Here is a 25,179-nt window from a genome sequence, read left to right on the forward strand (position 1 = left end):
AGGGTTTCATTGCTTTAGCGTTCAACAAAATAATTTTGTTGTAGCCGATACATACGGCACAAACTGAGGCGATGTCCTGTAATTTTCTGAAATTAAAAAAAAAAACAAACACACACATAGGACTTCTTCACTTCCTTTCTATTGACTTTGATGGAAGAGATATCCTGTCTGCACTCTGTATTCTCTCTTATTTGTGCATTCCTATGTCATTTCTGCATAAAACAGAAAATGAAGTGATTCATAAAATCACTCTGGAAAAAAGGTGCATTTCTGGATGAAATATACATCGGTGATCAGTGATAGACAGAGAGAACCTGAGACTCAAGGCTATAACTTATTGTGAAGAGGAGCAGCTTAGAATGAAGAGAGCTTTTAACCAGGATCACAGACATGTTAGAGAGAAGAGGACAGGAGGAGTGTTGAATAAACACACACTCTGAGGGCCTCATACAGACTGGAGGAGATTGATCTGGGAAAGTTGTAACCCCTCTCTCTCTGTTTCTATACATCCCATCTCTTTATCTCTCTCACCCTCTTTATCTTTGTCTCAGTAGTATCTTTTTATTTTATGCCTGTATGTAAATCTCTGTTTTGTCTCTCTTGTACCATTTTCTCATTTTACAACATTTTCTCTGTTTCTCTATCCATGATAAGTTGCATGCTATCTGCTATCATTTGTTATTTCTTTTATTAATAATTACTGTAACTGGACCCTGCTTTTTACTTTTTAATTAGACACAGTGTAGATCAGCTGATAACTCATTTCTTTTTAATCAAAACACAGCCTTGTAAGTGACTCTTATTTTCTGCTTATGTCCATATCACAGCCCTTTCTAATCATCTACAGATTAATGTTATTGCCCATTGCTTCTGCAAATGTACCGCATAATCATTTCCTACATGGTAAATTAAACATTTTGCACTTGACATCTACTTCATTTCCTCTCAGAAACATGCTGCATTTCAAGTCTTTGAAGTAATTGTTCATTAGCAGACTGATTCTCTGTTACATGTCTTCACCCCTCTGAAAGGTGAAGTATTCAGCGTCTTTAGGGAGCCACTAAGTGAGGAGTGTTTTGAACAGCTCAATTCTGAAGAGTGCTGATGACGTGTCTTTTTCGTCTCTATGTCTATCATTTCTATGTGTATGTGTATCTCTCTCTCTCGCTCTCTCTCCCCCTATCTTTGAGGGAGTGTTGGGACCTTTAAGGCATTTGTCTCCAAACCAGCATGGTTCAGGAGGGTAAATGGAAGAGAGATGGGAGACAGTTGGGCAGCTTGAGTGATCAAGCAAGATAGAAAAGCCACAGTTGTTGAAAAGATGAAAGTGAGATGAGAGAAGAGAGGAAAAGGAAGGCCAAGAGGTAAGGAGAAAGAGAGAGATTTACTGCACTCTCTAGATCTATATTAGTGGTAGACTCATCCTGCAGTGGATTGGGCTTTACTACGAGGAAATCGGTACTAAAACAGACAGCAAGCACTCCATTTTCCTGCTGCATGCTCTTTATGTCTTACTGAAGAACACAGAAAAGTGGTGTAGTCATCATGTGTGTGCCTCTGGATATTTTTTTACTATCAAGACTAGCTCTGTCAACAAAGTATAAATTGCTGTCAAAACGTAACCCTTACTATACCCTACGTCCGATTTCTGAGAAAGAAAAACACATCCCGAACAGCAGGTGTTGCAGAAGACATCTCCAGACATGATCGCTTAGTTGACCTCAGTTCAACTCAGTAATCAAATGCTATAAACTGCAGTGAAGACATACAGATATCGTAGTATGAAAGAGCAGGTTTGATCACAGAAAATCTTTTCTGCAACCCACCAAATTACTTGCGATAATTTTTTAAATAAACATTAAAAATTAGTACTTGGAAAATGTCTGCCTTTTAGGACTGTCTCTACACATGCTTTACTTCCAAACTGATGAAATATCAGATCCTGGTAGACAGCATCAGCAGTATTGGTTACTGATGTAATCTAGCACCAACCTTGTTCTACTTGGACTGCAGTTGTCAGGACAGGGAAACTATTTAAAGGCTGGCTCAACTATTATTCAACTTGTGTCTATATTTGGAGAAGGCAATGCCTTGTGTACTCTTCATAAGCTCTTGTCAATATCCAAGAGTTTTTTCCCCATTTTCATCCCAATTTGGTCACCTACTAATTCTCACCCACCAGCTCTCCCCTATAATACAACAGCTATGAAGTTGGTGATGGTACAACATCTAGGAGTTTGAAGGCTAGCTATCTGCCCTTTCTGTATACATGAATTCAAAGGTGCCCACGATTGGCTAGTGTCACAGGGGTGAGAGAGTATGCCACCCCTCCTACCCTGAGAGCACAGCCAATTTGGCAGTGTGTGTGACGGTAGTTTGGTAACCCAGCAGTCTGCGGCACAGCTGAGCTCCAGATCTTCACTGAGCCACCAATCACATGTTCCACTTACTCACACTCCATGCCCTGCCAACAAACACAAAAGACACCACAAACCGTGTGTGTGTGTGTGTGTGTGTGTATGTGTGTGTGTAGCTCTGTATTCCAGAGTCCGTCACGCCTGCCATTGTTGCTGTCTGTTGCTATGAAGTTTCTTGTGAATGAGGCGTTCCTTGCCCAAGTGTCTCGTTTTTTATTTTCTTATTTTATCTCGCACATACTGTATAAAAATATTTTAAACAGTTCTTTCTAAATGGGAAATATGTCATCAAATAAAGTCTGCAGAATCATTTAAATTAGACTTTTTTAGTTGAACTGCTCCTGCTGTCTGTGTGGCTGTGCTGGAATGCAATAATCTGCTAATGAGATTAAAGATGAAAGCAGATTGAGTAATCTCTCCTTCTGTCCCCCTTTCCCTTGTTTGCAGGATCTTACAGGAGCGAAGGGATAAAGGCCAATGATGTGTTACATGTGCTGAAAGATAAAGTGGCCTTTGTGTCAGGTGAGTGGATTCTGTAAGCAGCTACTGTAAATGCAGAGCTGCTTTATGTTCATTGTGACAAGTGTAGGTGATTCAGATAAACTATCAGACAGGAAAGTAAAAAAAAAAAAAATACGTGTTTTACATTCATCTGTTTGATCTACAGTTGTGTGGCTGAATTCTGGCAAACAGTCAGAGAAGAACAGACATAAAATTTTTTTGCCTGTGACATAATTTGACACCTCAAATATAAGAATCTATGAATTTGTTTTACCAAAATGATGTGGAAATGTTTCTTTTTTTTTTTAACTTTGCCTAGAAAATCAGCAATGGCTGTGAAAATTAGATTTTAAAAAGTCTTTAAGTTCTGGTGCCCTTCGGTTTCCCGGTAAGTTATGACACTGATGGCCAGCGATTCATGGACTGGAATGTCACTGTGTGTAGAAGCTGTCAAATATGTATATAATACACCGGCACTAGTACCACAAATATGTCTGACATCACACTTCTGTGTCGGTCAGTAGAACTATGAAAACATGAAGCCACACATACACACATTTAAGACACTTTAAGTCAGCATTTCCTGGCTGATTCAATCCAGGTTAAAGAAATCAGCGTGGAGATCGGGAATTTCATAGCTGCAGATATGACACTCTGTAGTGGAGAATACAGGCTTCAGAAAAAGTCTAGGGCTAAAGAAAAGAATGTGACTTTGACAGCACAACTAGCTAACAGCAGAATGGGATATTAAAAAAATGAAAAGCCATGTGCTTCAGATTTGCCTCCTTGAAAATCACACCAGCTTGGCCAGAGAGCTAATGTTTAATTAACCATGTTTAATTTTGTTAGGTTCTGTTGCACAGCTTTTGTTTCATTGTATGCTGCTAAGGGTCTGAATTAATCACACAAACACTGTGTCATTATCAAGTTTCAATTATTCTATTTGTATTTTAATTTTATGTATTGTTATATCACAACATCACAATAGCTACTCATTACAACAATGGAGTTGCCCAATGGTATAAAAGTACAGAGTATACTATTATACTATTATATTATTATATGTATTACCTAGCCCTAAAAGAATGTATAGAAAATGATATAGTGAAAGTGAAGTGACATGTGGCCAAGTATGGTGACCCATACTCGGAATTTGTGCTCTGCATTTAACCCATCCAAGTACACACACACAGTAGTGAACATACACACACACACTGTGAACACACACACGGAGCAGTGGGAAGCCTTTTTTGCTGCGGCGCCCGGGGAGCAGTTGGGGGTTCAGTGCCTTGATCAAGGGTCTCACCTCAGTCGTGGTATTGAGGGTGGGAGAGAGCGCTGGTCATTCACTCCCCCCATCTACAATCCCTGCCGGACCTGAGACTCGAACCCTCAACCCGTGATACGGCAGTAACATTGTAAGAGACCCACAGAATTGTGATATCACACGTATTATACAGGTACCACGCATACATGATTTTTTTAACGATTTTTTACCGATTTTTTTTAGCATAATAGAGGTTGATGTGGTCACATCATGTAAGCAACATAACGAGGATAATACATAATGTGTGTTTTGTTGTGATGTGTCTGTTACCACAATAACATTTTTGCTTTAAAAAAAGATTTTTTTTATTCAAGGCTTAAAATCTGAATCCTGCATCTTAACTGCTACTCCTTCTGGTCTTGTTCTGCCTCATTTTGTTAATGAGGAGAGTAAATCAGGCCAGACGAAGCTTTTAGAGGAACACGAGGAGCAGGATGGGGATAAGTAGGCAGGGGAGAGACTCTCATAAAGGGCTAAATACTGTGTTGAACTCACTTTACTTGCATTACTTCAGTGCACACAAGGAGGACATTAACTTTAAGCAGTCCTTGTAAAGACCTTGGGGGAAGAGAAAAGAGTGTGAATGTGCTTGCATGTGTGTGTGCGTGTGTGCGTGTGTGTGTGCTGGGCGCTGGAAGGAATCACTCTCATGTGACTTACAAGGACGATTTTAGCCCAAATATAATGGAGTGTTCTCAGCTGTGATGTCTGCCCGCATCATCCCCATGAAAAGCAGCGTAGGCCTGGACTGGTGCCAGAACGAGGCAGTGCTGCTTAGCACTGTAAAGTGATGGAGCAGTCGACCTGTCAGGGAGGATGTGTGTGTGTATGCGTACTGTAAATCAGACACATACGGCACAGTTGGCAGTTGAGGCACTCCCTAAAAGTGTCAGTACATATATGTCAGCGCGATCACTCCCAGAAGATGAGTCTCTTCTCCCCTTTACTCGGTGTGTGTGTGTTCCTTCTGTTCTTAATCAGCGCATTCCTCTATCCTCTTTCTCATGGTTTCTTTTCTATTCTCTCCAACATAATAGAACATCAAAAGAGGTTAAAGACAGCCTTAAAAATTGAGTCTGCATAGTTCACGTCCTTGTTGCTAGGCAGTCCACATTCAGGCTCAAGTTTATTAAAATCTGCTTCATCCAAGAAGTTTCATATGGAAATAAGAAATGCCCTCTGTCATGTAAGACAGGTACTTCATTAATTAAATATCTAGCTTATGTGACACACATCAAGGAAAGACCTTGGAGGTGAAAGCACCATGATGTGCTTTAATCATTAATTAGAAGCATACTAATGAGTTACTGTGCTCAAGAAGGGAATGGTTTGTGTTTGTGTTTTCAGGTGGCCGTGATAAGAGAGGAGGGCCGATTCTGACCTTCCCAGCTAGGAGTAATCATGACCGAATAAAGCAGGAGGATCTGAGGAGACTAGTCACATACCTGTCCACTGTGCCCAGGTGAGCAGCCACACAAATCCACACCATTCATACTGAATGACAATCTTTACACTATATATATTAAATTATATATATAGATTAATTTATATTGGCAAAGATACAGTGTATTTGACTTGGAAGGATACAGATGTAATGACTGACATCTTATCTGCCTTTACATAGTCATTGTTTGAGTGGGCAATAAAGCAGCAATGAAAATACACAGACCAAGTGGACAAAATTAATTGCATCCCAAATTTGAATGCTCTTTGTACAATTTGTTGATTTATGTACTGGCTTTTTAAATAAATTGAATTTGGATTTGCATTTTCTACATGGGTTCCTGCCAGATCAAGTAGCCCAAAGTAAATATGTATGCAGTTTAAAATGGCTTTTCTGTGTAAGTATGACTCTGTCATGATTTGGCACTGATTATAATAACATTAATTCATACAACAAGGCAAATTCTTAAATTTTTAGATTGTCCTTGTCTAAAAAAAAAAAAAACTCAGCAGATTAGACTTATTTATTTGGAATATAGTCACAATAAAGAAATTTCTCCATGGATTGTGTTTCTCATAAGGGCAATGGCAGGTTACGGTTCTAAAGATTTTCAGTGTGTTATAAGCCACAAGACCAGAAAAAAGTAGACAACTCACCACTTTGTTGCTTCAGGCCGAGGTACTCTCTACCCCTGTCCTGCCATCCTGCTTCTTTTTACTGTCCATGTTTTGTTTCTAATTCACACAATGTAATGGGGAATGAAAAAGTCAGGTTTTGCAACATGGCCTTTAAAAGTCTAGTGCAGAGTGAAATAGCTTTCACTGCATAAAGGCGATTCATTGTTACAGTAGTGTAGAGGTGATTTGTGTGCTGCTTCAGTTTGCCTGCTGTTGCAGTTACATTATGGTGAAAGAGGGCGTCCTTCATTACATAGTGAATTGTCCTTGCATTTATTTTTACTCGAATCTCTATTCTTATTGTTGCTCTTGGGCATTTCCCTTGATTAAATGTAGGGTCAACTGTGTGTGAAGGTATATATTTTAAATTAACTGTTAACTGTTAAATAAGAGTAAAATGAAATGACATAATTACTGGTAAATGTGCTGTACTGAATGTTTTTTTTAATCCATTAAAATCCATATATTTAATGCCCCACTCCCCCACAGTCACTCCCTGTTCTCCTCTCAGAGACCAGCTTCAGCTTGTGGTTTACAAGCAGCTTTGCTGGACAGCTGGTATCCTTCCTCATAACCGCCTACATGGCTGCTTTAGGCCATCTAAATATCAGATCACATGTCTCTGTGATGGAGTACAGGCTGTAGCTGTGTGGCATTCACTGGTTCAAGATTACAGTCAAGGTCAATATGTAGCATGTTTACGTTAAGCACAACTGAGCTGAACAATGGACAGTTTTGTTAAGGAAAAACAATATGAGCAGGAAGTGGTGTCCACACTTGTGTTTTGCTTGGCTTTAAATGTACAGTGTGTTTGCCTGCTTTTACATTTGTGTGTGTGTGTTTAGTGTGATAATAAATGGGCCTGCGATTTCAAATAGAAAAAATCTGATTTTAAATAAGCGTTTAAAAGAGAATATCAGAAATCAGAATAATATGAGAAACTCTGAGAACGTAGTAGCTCTTTATGATGGGATCTGCAAAATGACTTTCTTTTTTAATTACTTCTCCTAATTAATTGATTTTTTCAGTAACCACTGAACAGAAACAAGTATGGCCATGAAGCAGGAACACACCCTGGATGGGATGCCAGTGCACCATACTTATGAAATTCATATTTGTTCTTAATGTTTAAAAGCGTAAATAAGTTATTTGGCTCAGTTGTGTACATTTATTGTCCTTTATTGTGTGATGGTACACTTTTATACATAATTATTAGACTTATCGAAGCTCATGTTAATTATGAGAACCTACACTAATACACAAATAAAACGAGATGTTCGGTTTCCAGTAGAGAGGACGTCATCAGTTGCATTGTCAGTGTTTGATCACGGTGTAACAGTGCCTGGTACTGATATGTTCTTTGTACAGAAAATCGATTGTACTGAGTGTATCTTTCTCCAGGGTATGAGCTCTCTATTCTCAGCAAGTGCATGAGATTGAGCTGTAGATTAAGTCCTGTTGAAAAAGCCTTGATTTTTATGTTTTCGTGTGTTAATTTTTGTTGTCAGAATGACAAGAGTCTTATTTATTATCAAGATAATGAAACTGATATTTATTGGTTGATAATTCTATAATAAGATAGTATGCTGGTACTATGATCAAAACTTTGTAATGATTATGATAGCAACCTGAACATTCTAGAAAAAATAAATGTGGATTGGATAAGATGTTTGTTTTTGTTTTAATGACATGAGATGTTAGTAAAGCCAAGGAAAGCAGCTGAGTGGAATGTGTAACTGTAATATGTAATTGCCAATTAGTTAGCAGAACGATGGTGATTAGTATAGCAGTATTAAATTTCTTTTGATTGTTCAAACTATAGTAAACTTGAGATGTGTTAAAATACACTCATTCTCTGGTCAGGATGGTGGCAGATCCGGAACTTATACCAGGAACACTGGGCCTGTGGGGGGAATACACTCTGGATGGGACACCAGTACATTGCAGGGCACCAGGCACACACATACACACACACATTCACACACTTCACTAACCCAAACTCAGGGTCGAACCGGGGACTAAATTTGACATTGTGTTTGTTGGGGAGGAATGGTATACACCTTTGGGTGTATAGAAAATTAAAACACCACACATGAACATGAATGAATGTAGGCTATTGTACGACCTATAGCAAGAATGTGGCCATCTGCCACACACTGATGTATGACCACCCAAAACTTCACATATAAAAATATCAAGTACGTTTTCTATAGTTACTGAGCTGTATAAAAAAAAGTCAAAACCATCACCGCCCTCAATATAATGTGTTCTCACTTAGCTGTATTAATAAATTTTAAACATGCATAGTTGTTGTTTTTAGATCAGTGATCTATAGAGAGTGGGGAACATCAGAATTATTATGCCTTAAGTTGTTCATGATCACAGAGCCTGTGTGTAATCTAATTATGTTCCTTGGACATGTACTGTGTGCTGTATTAATTCCAGGCCTACTGAAGCACATGCAGTGAAGCGGGCAATTATTCCATATTTTTATCTCCCAATTGCAGTGTTCTATCACTGAGGCAAATGCTAAAAATAGACATTTGGCTCCATTGTAACCTCTGCTTTTAGACCAGTGAAAATGTAGAATAATCATGTCAAAGAATATTTGAAATGGTGTCTTATAAAATAGGGAAATTTTATTCAAAGATTGTTTGATATGTGTGCTTTCTTAATATGTGAAAATTTTCTGATTATAGAGTTTCATTCTATTTTACACTTTAGGAAATAGGTTTGTCAGCAATTGTCTTGTGTATTTACCCTGTTTACACGTGGCTATACCGTTTAATAGCTCTCCATCTCTGTCTTTCTCTCTCTTTTTCTTGAAGTGTTAAAGCTATTAATTTACCTAATTAAGTAGTGGACTTTGCTGGAGTAGCCTCTTAGATTTTAATTCATATCTATGTTCACATCTCTTTTTCTCTCTCTCCCTCCATCTCTCTATCTGTCTGTCTCTCTCCTCAGTGAGGATGTGTGTAAGCGGGGTTTCACCGTGATCATTGATATGCGTGGCTCTAAGTGGGACCTGATTAAGCCGTTATTGAAGACCCTGCAGGAAGCGTTCCCGGCTGAGATCTGCGTCGCCCTCATCATCAAACCTGACAACTTCTGGCAGAAGCAGAAGACCAACTTTGGCAGTGCCAAATTCACCTTTGAGGTACTGAAGGCTTCTGAATTCTTTGTATAAAACTGCTATATTTTAGAAAGACGTTTACCATGTCATAGATGCTGTATGCTAGCTGATATAAGTCAATAAAGAGCATTAATTTTCCAAATTGGAAAAATATTTTAACCATTTTATGAAAGTCTTTGTTTTTTGACCAGGGGTGTGTCAGTCCCTGGATTTTTTTTACGCCAAGTACGAGTACATGCTTTTTGGTACTTGTCAACAGTGGTACCAGTGATGATACAGTAATAACCTACTTAGTGTTACTCAATCAGGGGCATCATGGGGCATTTTATTTAGCTCAGTTTATGTTAGTTACTGCTGTGTGCTGCTAGCAGTGAACTCCACATGCTAAGATTTATGTTTAAGATGTTATGGTGTTTAAACAGTATCTTTAACAGAGAGCGTGAGGGTGGCCGACCAGTGCGTGTAGAGCACTATCAGTGAGCACGGTCTTTAAAAATTAATGCAAGGTGCTGTTAACTGCACCTTGACTAGTAAGCAAAGTGTACACCCTGGCGAAAAAGAGGCGTGAATGTCCCAGTGATCGGTGCTTGCAGAACTGAAGTGCTCACACACACGACAGTTTCTCTGGATGCTTGCATCATTGTTCTAAGCTCACGAATAGCCTTATGAGCATACACTTTATAGCATCAAGATGTTTTGTTAGGTTACTTGTATTGTAGAAAATGCTATAGTAGCTCCTCTTGATATTTTCACAGATCACAATTTGCAGTCTGCTTTGGTTTGATGATTAATCATGGTACTTCCAGATCGCTTTCAGTTTGTATTGTCTGTTCATTAGCACGGCAAAGTACACTAGGCTTATGTCACATAGTATCACCTGGTGGTGGATGTTGGTATCAGAGCATTTTTTATGTGATTGATTCTAATGTTTGTCATGATATTCAGATTTTTTAGTTAGATTTTTTTCAAGCCGACTCTAAACACAGTATGCTGGTTAACAGCTCAGATTGGTATGGATCTTGTCATTAGCCGATGAAAACTGTGAAAACAGTAAATACAGGAAGCAGATAAAATCAGACAGGCATTCATAGCTGCAGTGCAGCTCCTCAGGAGAGGAAAACTTGGCTGCAAAGTACTAACATAACTGTGGGGGCAAGGAATAACGTTTATTTCTTTTCTTTTGTGTGTATCAACACAAACAGTCGCCCAATCAGCAACTGTAAGCTGTGGCAGCTTTGTGTGTGTTTGTGTCTCCAAGCGCCAACTTGTTTTTGAGAGTTGGGTTTCAGTTCAGCAGAAAGTCACAAGTGGAGTAATGTGTGATCCCTAGGCGCTAGTGTGTGATACCCATCGTTTAGTCTGTGGTCCCCAGTTATTTAATGTGCGGTCCCCAGTTTTTTAATGTGCATTCTCCAATTTTATTAGTCACTGTACAAATCTGTAGAAAACAAGAAGAGTGTGACACCCAATCTGTTAGGATTTTTAAAGTTTTAAAGTGCAGTGAATCCAGGGCTTTAGTCATCCCACATGTATTTCTCTAAGAGCAATCACTAGAATTAATTTTCCTTTAATAACTTCACTACTCTTTCTCTCTGCTCTTAGACTAGCATGGTGTCAGTGGAGGGTCTGACCAAGCTTGTGGACCCATCTCAGTTAACGGACGATTTTGAGGGCTCTCTGGAATACAATCATGAGGAGTGGATTGAATTGCGAGTGGCACTCGAAGAGTTCCTGGGCAGCGCTGTGCACCTCCTCTCACGGCTGGAGGAGCTGCAGGAGCAGCTGGCTAAGAAAGAGTTCCCAGTGGATGTGGAGGGCTCACGCAAGCTTATCGAGGAACACACACAGCTGAAGAAGAAGGTGATGAAGGCTCCTGTGGAGGAGCTGGACCGAGAAGGCCAGAGGCTGCTGCAGTGCATCCGCTCCAGTGATGGTTACTCTGGCAGGAACTGCATCTCAGGCAGTGCAGACTTTCAGAGTGTGGTGCCTAAAATCGCCAGCCTGCTTGATAAGCTGCATAGCACCAGGCAGCATCTGCACCAGATGTGGCACATGAGGAAACTGAAGTTGGATCAGTGTTTTCAGCTGCGGCTTTTTGAGCAAGATGCTGAGAAGGTGAGCGAGCTTTGTGCTGTTTATGTTTTCAGGAGCTTTCATGCTTTGGACAAGAGTATAGCTCAGGATGATAAATGAACAGTGGTGCTTTACCAGGTTAAATAAGGAAAGGAAGCTCTACACAGAACCCTTACCTTGTAACAAAAATAATACATATTATTTCCACATTCATGCAGATACAGAATAAGAGCACCATGTTTTTGTTATAACAAAGGTGTCTTAGGAAACTCCTAGGAAAATATTGTTTTAAATCTAATTTAAAAGTCTTATTACTGTTTTATATATATATATATTTGTATATATATATATATATATATATATATAATGTATGCACACACACACACACACACACATATATATATATATATATATATATATATATATATATATATATATATATATGTGTGTATATATATAAACACTTTTAAATAAACACTTTAAAAATATGCCAAGAACACAGAGCCTACAAAGTAGCACAAATAAAAAGTGGCACTTCAAATTTTGAATCATTCTGAATTTGCATATTTGTTCTAATGAATAAGGTATTTCTGGTGTTTATACTTAAAAAGGTTACCTACATTAGATCTCAGTAGCTCTAAATAACAAGACATTTCTTGACATTATGACTTAATATTATAACAGTAAAATGATGCATCTGACCACCTTTAATTACTTTTTATACTTAAATACATATATGTGTGGCAAATTTAGTCTCGCAGGAGTCTATTTAAGACACAAACTCATCATAACTATTGAGAACAATAACAAGGTCTTATAAACATTCATGCATATACAAATAAAAGACCAGCCAGCATATTCGTGGCATACCCACAAGCTGTGTTTTTTGTCTTATTAAATTCAAGAGAGAGAGAAAAAAGAGCAGCTTATGAGAGAACGACTTTGTAGCTGTTATAATGTAGCTGATAACAGGAACTAACATGTCTCACCGATATGGTATAACATTTCATATAACTATAAATGCCTAAAAAGCACGACATGTCATTCATTAATAAATTGTAAATTGGAATTGTTGGCAAATTGCTGAACTTCTGAACGTGCTATTTTAGGAAAATAAACCACTTTGGGGTGGTAACACATCACACCACCCAAGCGTGGATTATTTTCCTATAACAGCATGTCCCATCGTGTTTTGCTACACATGCTTTGCATGTGACATAATTTATGCAATACTTCTTTTAAATCACCTGCAACATCTCCGTTAACTGCACACACAATTTTTGTTAGATTGTACATGCAAATTAGTGCTCTTTATTTGGGATCTTAGTAAATCAACGGCTTTGGTGAATCTCTAGGAAATCAAGCTTTCAAGATTGGATTAGTCATTCTGTTCCTGCGGTGTGTAGTGCTTAAAATCAGGCCAAGAAGAATGATTGAGCTATAAGAACTGAAAAATCATAGCACGGTGATCTGCGAAATCTGAGAGAAGATGGATGGATAGCCACAGAAGTTATAGCAGTATTTCTATGAAACCATGATGTGAATAGCACTATCCCAGGAGGGTTCCACCGGTTTGAAAATAGAGCTTTTCTTGTTCATTTTCACTCCGCAAAGACGACAAGCCCCCAGTGTGCACATTATTACACATTTCAGTGTCCTTGTACTGGATACAAAATAGTGAAAATCAAATTCACTGGTATACTAAGATATCACACTGGGCTGGAACAATGAAATGTGTTGTGTTGTGTTGTATGTGGAGATTTGGTGCTCTGATAAAGCAATTCTCCGTCCAGTGTTCCACAACAACGAGGCAGCATAGGGTGTAATTTAGTAATAAACTTGGAGTACTTTGTTTTATCTTGCTTGGAAGTTAATATGTTTGGAACAAAGCCATAATGCATCTTTTCGTAGAGGTGTCTGAGGTCTGGCATGTTGATGCACCTGTATGTCCTGGAGAAGATGGAAAAGAGCAGTAGACTGCAATTAAGGCCTTTATTTTGCTCCAATATGTTGGTAAACAGCTAAAAGATCAGCAGTCAGTGTTGAACACTCTGCCAGTTAGGAGCTAAACAATGTTTTTTGGGAAATGGCCCTGGTTCATTTTAGTTGCTCTAATTTTATTGCCATATTCTGGGCGAACTCATTCAAGGTATCAACAGCTGAACAGTGTCTCAAAATTCCTATAATCCAGTATGGCATACAGTAGACGCATGTTATGTGTTATCTGTGACCATGCAGTGGATCATGTGTATATTCAATTCAATTCAATTTTATTTGTTTAGCATTTTGTATAACAATAGATATTGTCACAAAGCAGCTTTACGGAAATGTGGATGTAGATTTAGATCCCTAATGAGCAAAGCCTGAGGTGACAGGGGCAAGGAAAAACTCCCTGAGATGGCATGAGGAGGAAAATTTGAAAGGGAAACTGTTCTTTTCTGGGTGACACCGGATTATAAACAACAGTATATAGCTGTAGAAGAGTAAAGTCAAACAGTACTAAGTGTGTTAAATGGATGAGCATGCTGTGAATAAAAATCCTGGAATAAGCACAGGACATATATGCTTATATGTTAGATATGAGTGTATACAGTATGCTTGAATCACACTAACACACAACACTAGTTGCTCAACTCTTGTGAAAATCTAGCTTTTCTTTTGCCCTGTTAGTATTTTTTAACTGTTTCACTGTTTTCTTTTGAATCTTTTTTCTGTCAGTACCACACTGACTCTGTTTTCCCTCTCTCTGTCATGCTCTACAGCAGTTTAGTGGTGCACCTGCTCTTAGAAGTTGGAGCACTTTTCATGCTACACTTATTACTTGGCACGTTTGGAGTTTAAAAAGGGGATTTTTTCAGTGGCTATTGTTGAACTCAACGCCTTTCACTGTAATCCCACTGAAGACTGCTTATATCTCCACAGTTCCAGATCAAAGACAGTAATAAAGGAGAGCGGAGTGGCTGCAGACTTTCATGTGTGTTTCTCTTTAAGAGTGTGGGCTCGGGGCTGACCTCACTCTACCTCCTTCCTTCTCTCTGATTACCGCATGTTTGATCTCCACCACTTTGGGTTGGAGATAATTCCCTTGACATAAGGTGGATGCCTTTAGGGCTGGTCCATAGAGCTGTTTTGAAGCGATGCTCTGTAGTGGAAGATTTTCAATAAAGATGTGGTGTTGGGGAAATAGTCTGGCAGACGGGCTGAAATGCCTCAAGGAAAGGGGCTTTTGCTGTGGTGATTAAATTTCTTTCAAGAACAATATGTGATTTTTAATCATAATATGAATCAAGAGTCAAATGTTAAGACAACGAACATTTTGTATGTTTTGAAATGATCAAAGCTAAAAGTTATTCATCCATCATTGTGCCAAGCCTTATTGTGTGAAGAGAACAATTCTGTAAAATCATAAGGCTAATTCACAATCCAGTCTCAGCTTATCTTGAGTAGATTAATCTGTCAGTCTACTTTGATATATGTGTAGGGAAGCCATGCGTATCAATATATTACTGAGGCTGATCAGTCTCTGTGGAAGCATCTGATGTAGTGAAAATAATGAAGAAAGCAGAGAAATAATGCTATTGTGGTCTGGAAATGTGAATCTGGCAGATGTTCATTCTAACTACTATAAACATATTTGCGGTAAAATATGAATTTGAATGTGTGGTTTAAGTAATGTTTGAAATGTGTGATATGTTAGAACTGAGTTGAGAGGTTAGTCTGATTATTTTAGCATTAGCGTTAATAGTAGAGTCAAAGACAGAAATAGTAATTATTATTAATATTCCAAAATAATATTTATCATTGCACTCTATTAATACCTTAATTCACATTTTATTAGACTTCATTCTCTATGTTAGATCTTTAGGTCCTAGGTAGCATCAAGTGATTGCAGTTTATTAAAAACTTTATTTCTTTCTTATTTCCTAATTAGTGATGACTTAAATTCAACTTTAGAATATGAAAAACATAGAGTAATAATGACTTTAGCTGTGCAGTCACTTGAAGCTACCCAGAACCTAAAGATCTACTATGGAGAATTAATTCTAATGTGAATTTAGGATCATAATTCATAATATATTTTTAGTTTGTATAACAAGGTTTTAATAAGTTGTTTCTTGCACAAGTGTCTAATTTGAACTTAATTAAATAGTCATTAATATGACCTTAATTAACCTCATATAACTGTTCCTAAAAACAAAGTGTTACCCATAATTTTATCCAGCTTTTTGTCTTTGATACAGAAGTAGAATGTCAAAGTCACTTAGACCAAATTGATTACAGAAATTTTCCAGGAAGCAAACATGCCTGGTAAGTTAAATGCTTTTGGAGCTGATATGCACACAGGGATGCTCCGTCCATATTAGCACTTAATCAATTTTAACTTTAAAAACACACTCTTTCAACTAGTTGTCATGGTAGTGTGAAAGAGCCGACACTCTATAAGCAAATAACTCCTATATCACTGTTCTCACACTTCATCTCCATGAACCCTATTATGTGTTGTCTGGGAAATTAGTCTGGGGATTTTTGAACTTTTTAAGTGACCCAATCCTATTAGCTCATCTCTCACATACTCTATGAGACTGTTTTTGATAAATGAAATTTTCACGCAATAACAATATGACATGAAAGAATGAGGAGTTAGAAATGATGCTGAGTTGGTTTGACCTCAAACTCTGTCCTCATATTTCTGTAAAATGAGAGAGGAGCTATCACTGCAGCAGGAGGAGTGTGTAAAGTGTGTGAAGGATTCTGCGTAACGCATCGGTTCTCTCTGCAGATGTTCGACTGGATTAGTCACAATAAAGAGCTGTTCCTGCAGAGCCACACTGAGATCGGCGTGAGCTACCAGCACGCTGTGGATCTCCAGACACAACACAACCACTTCGCCATGAACTCCATGGTTCGTGCATTTACAGCTCACTTACAGACAAACAGTCTATAATACAGGCCAATGTACTAGCCACCTGTCAGTAAGACTGAAAGAAACGTTTTGAGAATTATACAGTATCAGATAGTAAACTTAAACAGGCAGATGATATATGGTAATATTATACATTAATGTTATAAATCAGGATCAGAGATTTGTAGATAGAAGGAAGCCTGGACCCATGGGTGAAAAGAGACAAGTGTGAAATGTACAGAAGGCTGGTAGCACTGGGTGTGTGTGTGTATGTGTGTGTGTGTGTGTGTGTGTGTAGAACAAATGAATATTAATGGATAAATATGGTTGTAAAGTGGTTGAATTAGTAATGCTATAATCTAGAATTATATACTATATTCTAACATCAAATATTTAAAAGAAGTCACAGTTAAAGTATAAATTGATCTTTTTTCTGTATTGGAACTGCTGTTTGTTTTTGACTTGTACTTGACTTGTTATCTTTACTCACTGTAAACCAAACAAAGACAAATTGGATAGGGGCAGATGTCCCAACTTAAAAATGACTGATAGTGCTGATAACCCTGTTGTACTGTTGTATATTTATTTATTTATTTACTTTTTTATTTTTCAGAATGCGTATGTGAACATAAATCGGATCATGTCTGTGGCGTCGCGATTGTCGGAGGCAGGTCACTATGCGTCACAGCAGATTAAACAGATCAGTGCCCAACTCGATCAAGAGTGGAAGAGTTTTGCCGCCGCTCTTGATGAACGCAGCACCATCCTTGCCATGTCTGCAGTCTTCCACCAGAAATCTGAACAGGTAAAGCTGTGCAAATTTTTTATTCTGGTTTTGGGCTGCAAAGATTATTTTTAAACCAATGAAAGCAGACTACGAAATTCTTGTTGGTTGCAATATAGCTTGTTTTCAGTATGTACTTAGTAGCTAATCCAAGCCAATTCTCTCTGCTGAGTTTGTGTGTATATATCCAGTTCCTCTCAGGTGTGGAGGCCTGGTGTAAAATGTGTAGTGAGGGAGGTCTTCCTTCAGAGATGCAGGATTTGGAGCGAGCCATTCACCACCACCAGACGCTGTATGAACAGGTCACACAGGCTTACACAGAGGTACGCAGCTGACTTTACTATGGAAAACGTCTCTATGTAGAATTAATAATTGTGTAAATTGTGAAAACTATACATTTCTATATTTACACTTTCCATCTTGTATCTTGTAACATTTATCTTTTAAGCAGTACATGTGCTAATCTGCATTATACCACAGTGCTCTTGAATTCTGAGGCTGATTGGTCAGAAAGCATTGATTATTTTTCTATAACATCACAGCTCTGACAATAGTGCAGACTATAATTTAAATCATATTTAATATATGATAATATACTTCAATCATGTAACAAATGATTCACAGGGACTTTCATGTTGAATGCTTTATCTAATCTAAGACAACTAATTTATGCGTTAAAGAAAATCATATAGTCGTTGACATGGTGATGAACTTTTTGTTGGGAGATGTTCTTCAGCACAGAGGACATTACACTTCCCGGATGACAGGCATTTTTGTCTTATTAACTAAAAGAGAGAAAAAAAAGAGAGGCTGGTATAGGAATGTTTAGACTGCTAGAGATTAAAATGTATTATATATAGATATCCATAATATTAAATATAACAAGAAAGTGATAAAAAGTATGACTTTGCTTTATTTAATTACTACTAATAAATAAACAATAAATAATAAATTGCAATTGTTGGCAACTTGCTGTGGAATAAGAGTGAAAAACACTTCAGGTTATAAAATAATCAACTTCGGGTTGGTAATGGCCCTCTGCTTGACGTCGCATCACACCATCCTGATTTTCTCATAACAGCATGCCCTGTCATGTTTTATTCCTGATATAATCAACTAATAGACAAAGCAACTAATAAAGGACATAATGAAAATGTACCAATAAGACATGTGGGATCTTATATTGTATACTATATTTATATTGTATCTGTACACACCTCCATCAATCTCACTTAACATAATCATAGCTTGTTTCTTTTTTATTGCATTTTGATTAGAATGACAGAAAACTAAACATTTTTACATCAATGTGTTATTGATTCTGGGCTACATGGGATGTGTTTTTTTTTTTGTGTAAACAGTTGAAAAATGCTGTGTAATGTTTTCTTATGTAGATCTCAGTGTAACATGCAGCTTATGGATAGAATTGATCTCTAAAACTTGGACATATCATGTTTTTCATTCACTGCAAAAACAAAGATGACTTTTTCTAGTCAAACTGTTTCTAAATCAGCTTTGGAGGTTAGGGTCTTTTTCCAAAACAGCACTTTTTCAGTATGGATAATAAAAGGTCAGCATTTGCAGTGAGATATAAAATCATGTCTAACTTTATCCCGTGGTGCCTTACATGAATCATCCACAGATTACATATAACAATGACCTTATTCTTGACCTTATTCTGCCGAAGAATGAAAAATGTGTATTTTTTTAAACAAAGGATTTAAGATGAATGATGAATTATAAAGTTGACATTATTCATACTCACTTGATCAGTTAGGTACAATGTTGATTCCCATGACTGATACATTCAGAGCTGTAATGTGTACATGATCTATTGGGAGGTTTAGCTGTAAAGCTTGAGAAAGAATCACAGACTCTTGGAGAGCTCACTGCCTCAAATATATTGCATTTACATTAAACATGATTATGAGGGAAAATTTGGGAAAATCAAACTATTATTGTCCTTCCTGTACCTTTTGGTCTCTGTGTGTATAAAACATAAGAAAGTGTTAGAATTAAACTTCTCTCTGACTTTGATACTTACAAGATATAAGTCTATAATGATACAAATAGAGGATATTAGTAAATGCTGAGTCCAAGTCAATGATTTATTTAGTTTAAAAGTATTAGATTTTGTGCAAAGTCATGCAACAGTGTTTGCACTGTAAAGTTTTTGTCTGTCTTACCCTTATTGTTTTTTTTTCTGTCTCTATTCATCTTTTATTAATTCTGTCTCTCTCCTCAGGTGAGTCAGGACGGGAAGGCATTGCTCGATGTACTGCAGCGGCCATTAAGTCCTGGGAACTCCGAGTCCCTGACTGCGACAGCGAACTACTCTAAAGCAGTGCACTGCATCCTGGACGTGGTGCACGAGGTCCTGCATCACCACCGACGCCTGGAAAGCATCTGGCAGCATCGTAAAGTGCGCCTGCACCAAAGACTACAGCTTTGTGTGTTCCAGCAGGATGTGCAGCAGGTAATGGAGAACGCAAACACACTCATACCACCAGATTTGTAGCAATTCATTTGACTCACTGCATCAGAAACATTGTGATAGTTAGTTAGGTTTAAGGTTATGAAATTGAATCAAATGCAACCACATCTCCTTTGCTTGATCCAATTCATACAAACTGTTTATTAGATCAGGATCCAACATACACATGTAAATAGACATATACACATACACTCACTGTTCACTGAGGAACTCCTGTACACCTGCACATGTATGCATTCTGCATGATTTTAACCATTGCGCTGCTGCCACATCATTGGCTGATTAGATAATAGCATAAATGAGCAGCTTTACGAGGGTTCCTAATAAAGTGGGCAGTGAATGTATATACACGTGTTGACAAGGTGTGAGTCATGGTCAGCTTAGACAGTCAAAACAGCAAAGGTTTTACCTAAATACACACAATCATTTGTTATCTCCTATCAGCTATCATTTTACAGATCTCTTAAAAAACCCTTTTAATGGAAATACTGTGACAAGCAAAGTTTCTTTTTTATCTGTTCTGGTGATTGTAATGTGTGAACTTTATATGTCTGTGTGTCTATGCACATAGTGTGAGTTATTGGATATAGCCTAAACTGAATGGCTTTACTTAATTCCAAAATATTTTTTTGCTTCTCTTGAATGTGATTTAATAGATCCAACATTTACGAGTACATAATGTTATTTCAGCTGCTCCGTCAGCAGTTATCCATAAGTATAGACTTATGCATTCTGCATTTTTACATACTGCATTTTTTCCCTCTAATAGTTTTGAGGCTGGATATCTGCCCAGAAGTCCAGTTAATATCCCTGTCTATGAGACATTGGTGGATGTGTGCTGGATTTCACCCACCTGGCTTTATCAGCAGCGAGAACCCGTGAGCCTGCATTCACTCTGCTGCCAGTGCATATCTAGTGAGGTCTACAGGCCAAATCAAGATTTGAACACAGCCCAATAAGTCAAAGAGTCTAAACGCACAAGCGTAGCCAACCTGAGTGTAGCCCAGTGGAGAGACAAGCTGATACGATTTTGGCTTTGTTAAAAGCCTTATCAGTTGTTACTGTCTTCTGTTCAGTCTGTCTTATCATAGTCTGCCTATTCTTCCTTTACTTAGCTCTTCACAAATGCAGCTCACTTAAGCTGGGTTGTATGTTCAGGTCTCCTACACTAAGCCAATCAGAGCAGCATGGAGTCTATTGAAGACAAACTATGTGTATTGAGAGCTCTTTCTCATACTTCATCACTTCTTTACACATCATAACACCAGGTAATGAAGCTCTCAGAGGCAGTGAGTAATGTAGTGCAGGTTCCCACACATTAACATCTGAGTATCTGAGAGTAAATTACCCGAATCTGTTATGATGATTAAGTCCATATGGTGCTTAATTCAGGAATGCTTATATCTTCTGCAGTATTAATCTCCCCCAGCTCATCTTGTCTTTCCATCTTTCTTGAAATTGCACATATACAGTATAAATGGCTATTTGAATGGTCTTTTTCTATATAGATACTTGCATGATTACTTGTATAGTTAAAAGCCATGTTCTATTTTTAAAACACTTTCTAAAAAGTTTGTTAATCTAGGCAGAGATCAACCTCGTAAATAGCTTTATAACTGTGTGCAGTTAAAGGTAAGTAAATAAACTATGCCAGGTATTCAGCCTGAGCAAACAGGACCTCCCAGGAACTGGTTCAAGAGGAATGCTCAAATGAGTAGATTTATATTCTAGTCAAAAAAAGAGTTATGTGCAAGTCCACCCTAAGCATTAAGTCTAGAGACATGCTTATTTGTTTATGTTGGAAACTTTATAGCTCCAGCTGTTGAGAATGTAATGAGGAAAAATGCAAGGTTAATGATGGGAGAAACACAACGGGTCCTGGTCAGGGTTGTGGTATATCCGGTGCCTATCCCGGGAATACTGAGCACATACTGTGCAGGAATACACCCTGGATGGGATACCAGTCCATCACAAGGCAGCACGTACACATATTCACATGCTCATTCGCATCTAGGAGCAAATTTAGCATAGCCAATCCACCTACAGGCATGTTTTTGAGATGTGGGAGGAAACCAGAGAACCTGGAGGAACCCCATGTGGACACAGAGAGAACATGCACAAAAACTCCACAAAGACAGAAACCCAAGTTCAGGATCGAACCAGGAAACTTGGAGCTGTGAGGCATACCTGCTGTACCACCATACTGCCCACCCCTTTAACTGTAAAGCAAATTTCACAGACTATTCAACAGTATTCACATATTAGGATCATTATTTAAATGTGTACTATAATATTCTGGCTAATTATTGGAGCTATACTGCTTTCAGCTCCTGAACTTCCCACTCACAGAACACATTAGGTACTATTTCACGTTAGTTATAGACCTATTGTTTTTTTTATTTCTGACTTTTTGACATTTGGATTAAACCCATTCACACTACCAATGAAATAGACTAATAACTGTAAGAACTTGTTCATACATATCTCTTATAATTGTGGGTTGTTGTTTATTCCACAGTAACTAAATAAAATAGAAATCACAGTCCCCCTGACCATGCTTCATAAACTACTTGGGGATCTCACCACCCTACTAAATCAAATGCATTGTCTCCACACTGTAAAAAATTGACTGTAGATTTTACAGTAATTTACTGGCAACCTGAGTTGCCAATAAAGTTTTGTAAAATTTACAGTAAACAACTGTAAAACATATTTACAGTAAAGTAATGTAATATCATACAAAGTGTAAAATAACACCTAACCCAGTATATTGATACAGGATACAGCTGAGCTAAAGGGTCTTGCTCAAGGACCCAATTAAGGCAGTTTGGGGATACTGGGTTTTGAACACATGACTGCCTTACCTGCAGCTCAAAGCTGTAACCACTGAGCTACCACAGCTAGCGCAACTAACTCACACTGATTCACTGCAATCTTGAATGTTGTTACTTCAGTGCTAGAAGTAGTTGAATCAATGGAAGCTAGTTGCAGTAGTGGTGTGGTGTCGTGTTGGTGGCTCAGTGGTTAAGGCTTTGCATCATAGCTCAGAAGGTTGCGTGTTCAAATCCCAGTACTGCCAAGCTGTCATCGGTGGGAAAGACTCATAACCTTCAACTCAGTTGTATCCTGTAGCTGCCAAATGAGCAAGTGTGCTGGATTATGTGTCATTTTATACAACACTAAGATATTTTAAATATATTTTACATTTGTTTACTGTAAATTTTACACTACTTCACTGGCAAGCCAAATGTCAGTAAATTACTGAAAAATTTACAGCAATTTATTACAGTGCACATCTCTTCTGTGTCCACAGACATTCTGTGAGATCAGAAAGATAAAGCTCGAGACTGCTTTGTCCCTTTTCTCTTTGACCTCTGTCATCATTACTGTCACAGGGTTATCAGTGGAACAAATGTGCTATGACCTCTGTCCTTTGTAATTGAGATAAATCAGAAGTCATGATTGTGGTGACTAAGGACCAGAGGGACAGGAGGAGTGTGTGAGAAATGTGAGGGTGATGTACCGCTTCATGTGAAGTCAGAAGTATGTTAGTGAGGAGTGAACTGAGGTCTGGGCATATTAACCTTTCCATTATCTTGTATTCTCAGCATTTGTAAATTCTCGATTCCTCTGGTGTATTTATATATGGTGGGCATTTGACAGATAAAAATACAAGATTGTATCTGTGTGACTCATTGCTGCAATGCAAAATATATTTCACCATATTTTGCAAATGTAAACCTTATGCACGTCTTTAGGTACGTGACTCTATCACCATTTAAATTATACACGGATTAAGACACACAGACATAACTCCCCTTACGCAAGTCTGGTTCAGATTAGAAAATGTCCACCGGGTATTTGAATATGATTTTCATATGGGCGAGCATGACACAGTTCTGAAAAACTCTTCTAGTCTAGACCTACAGAAACTGAATCATCCGTGCAACGTTTTTAAAATCTCTGTCTGGGGGCATCTGGATCCTGTTTGTATGACAATAATTGTTAGTAAGTTTTCTGTTCTCACACTTAATTCTAGTGTGTTGGGCTGTATTTTATTCTCAGACAGGGTCAAAAGCAGCATTGATGGAGGGGTTTTAATGTTTTCATATTATTTTTGTATGTCATACACACGGACACGCTTGTTTGTCTAATTTTTTTCTCTGCCTCTGTGTCTCTCTGAAAGCAGTACATTAAGAGGAGAACCAACAACAGTGACGATTAGTCACAATATTGAATGAAATAACTGAAATTTCTATTAGCTCGGCATTACTATTATGAAACATTTATGGCTGGGCCTTATAGCACAGGGTCTCATCATAAGCAAAAAACTAGGACGCATACACATAGGAACAGACTTATTGGAAGAGCGATAAACAACACCATTCATGGTTGTTTTTTTAGTCAATTGTTTCAAGTCTGTCCCTTCTAAATAGAAAGCATAGTAAGCAGAAAAGACGTGCTTTCCTTTAGACAACTCTTTTATTCAACAAACACAAAACTTACTCTTCTGTCATTTGTCCCTTCATGTAATTTGTACTTTGATTAGATAATGTTTCCTTAGTGTATTTACATCTAGTTTCTCCAAAGGCATTTTGAAAAATCCATGATTGAGAAAGCAGTCCTCCTTGTTCATGTATATTCCACCCATTATTGTATGTCATGTGCGTCTTGTGAATCACTGCTTGTAACTTGTTATGGATATGTCAACAAAGCAGGCTTAAATAATTTAGCACAACGCACAGCAAATGTAATCAGTTGAAACAACTGTTGACCGTAGGCTGTGTGGAGTTACAGTAATGTGGATGCCAAAATTGACCTTTATTTTTATGCATTTCTTCCTTGAAAGAGAGGGAGGGCTTAACCCTGCTAGGCTATTTATACCAGCCAGTCCTGGCCAGCAGTAATCAGTCCCATAATCAGGGTGTTTACACTGTTGAGTGCTTTTAAGAATGAAGAATTTTACACACCACACCTCAGGGCCCAAGAACATATGTTTGTTGGGAAATTCCAGAAAATACTGTCGAATCCACCTGAACTGTAACCTGATCTTAAAGGGATTCATTGTTACAGTAACAATCATCACAAAATGTTTCACCTAATGAACATTCAAATATTAGTTTAGTAATATTTATGTTTTTGTTAATGATTACATCCTGTCTGAAAAGAGTATGGTTGAAAGTGGGTTTATCCAAGAATAGAACTAAACATGAACTGGTGCAACGAAGTGAATGAAGCCATATCATTAGACAAGCCAGTTATATTTAGTTATATTTGGTGTTATTGTTATATTTGGTGCAGAACTCCCTGTTCGTAATGGGGAGTGTAGGACGTGGTTTTAAAACACACTGCGGATGCTGTAATCAGCCATGCATAAACAGAAGTTCACCACACCCAGTGACATGGTTTATAAAATTGTGTCATGT

General features: G+C 37.9%; 1 protein-coding gene across 2 annotated transcripts in view; it reads left to right on the forward strand.

Annotated features, from left to right (window-relative positions):
• The window catches only part of kalrna (kalirin RhoGEF kinase a), a 156,159-nt gene that overhangs the window by 56,540 nt on the left and 74,440 nt on the right, over positions 1-25,179 (forward strand). For both annotated transcript variants that reach the window (XM_026909922.3, XM_026909930.3), the window contains exons 2-9: positions 2,865-2,939; positions 5,593-5,707; positions 9,331-9,523; positions 11,102-11,614; positions 16,353-16,475; positions 17,089-17,280; positions 17,451-17,582; positions 19,505-19,735. In XM_026909922.3, the coding sequence (XP_026765723.2) occupies positions 2,865-2,939; positions 5,593-5,707; positions 9,331-9,523; positions 11,102-11,614; positions 16,353-16,475; positions 17,089-17,280; positions 17,451-17,582; positions 19,505-19,735 (1,574 nt within the window). The remainder of the gene's footprint in view (positions 1-2,864; positions 2,940-5,592; positions 5,708-9,330; positions 9,524-11,101; positions 11,615-16,352; positions 16,476-17,088; positions 17,281-17,450; positions 17,583-19,504; positions 19,736-25,179) is intronic.

Source organism: Pangasianodon hypophthalmus, chromosome 5, assembly GCF_027358585.1.
Source record: "Pangasianodon hypophthalmus isolate fPanHyp1 chromosome 5, fPanHyp1.pri, whole genome shotgun sequence".
In the NCBI taxonomy this organism is placed as follows: domain Eukaryota; kingdom Metazoa; phylum Chordata; class Actinopteri; order Siluriformes; family Pangasiidae; genus Pangasianodon; species Pangasianodon hypophthalmus.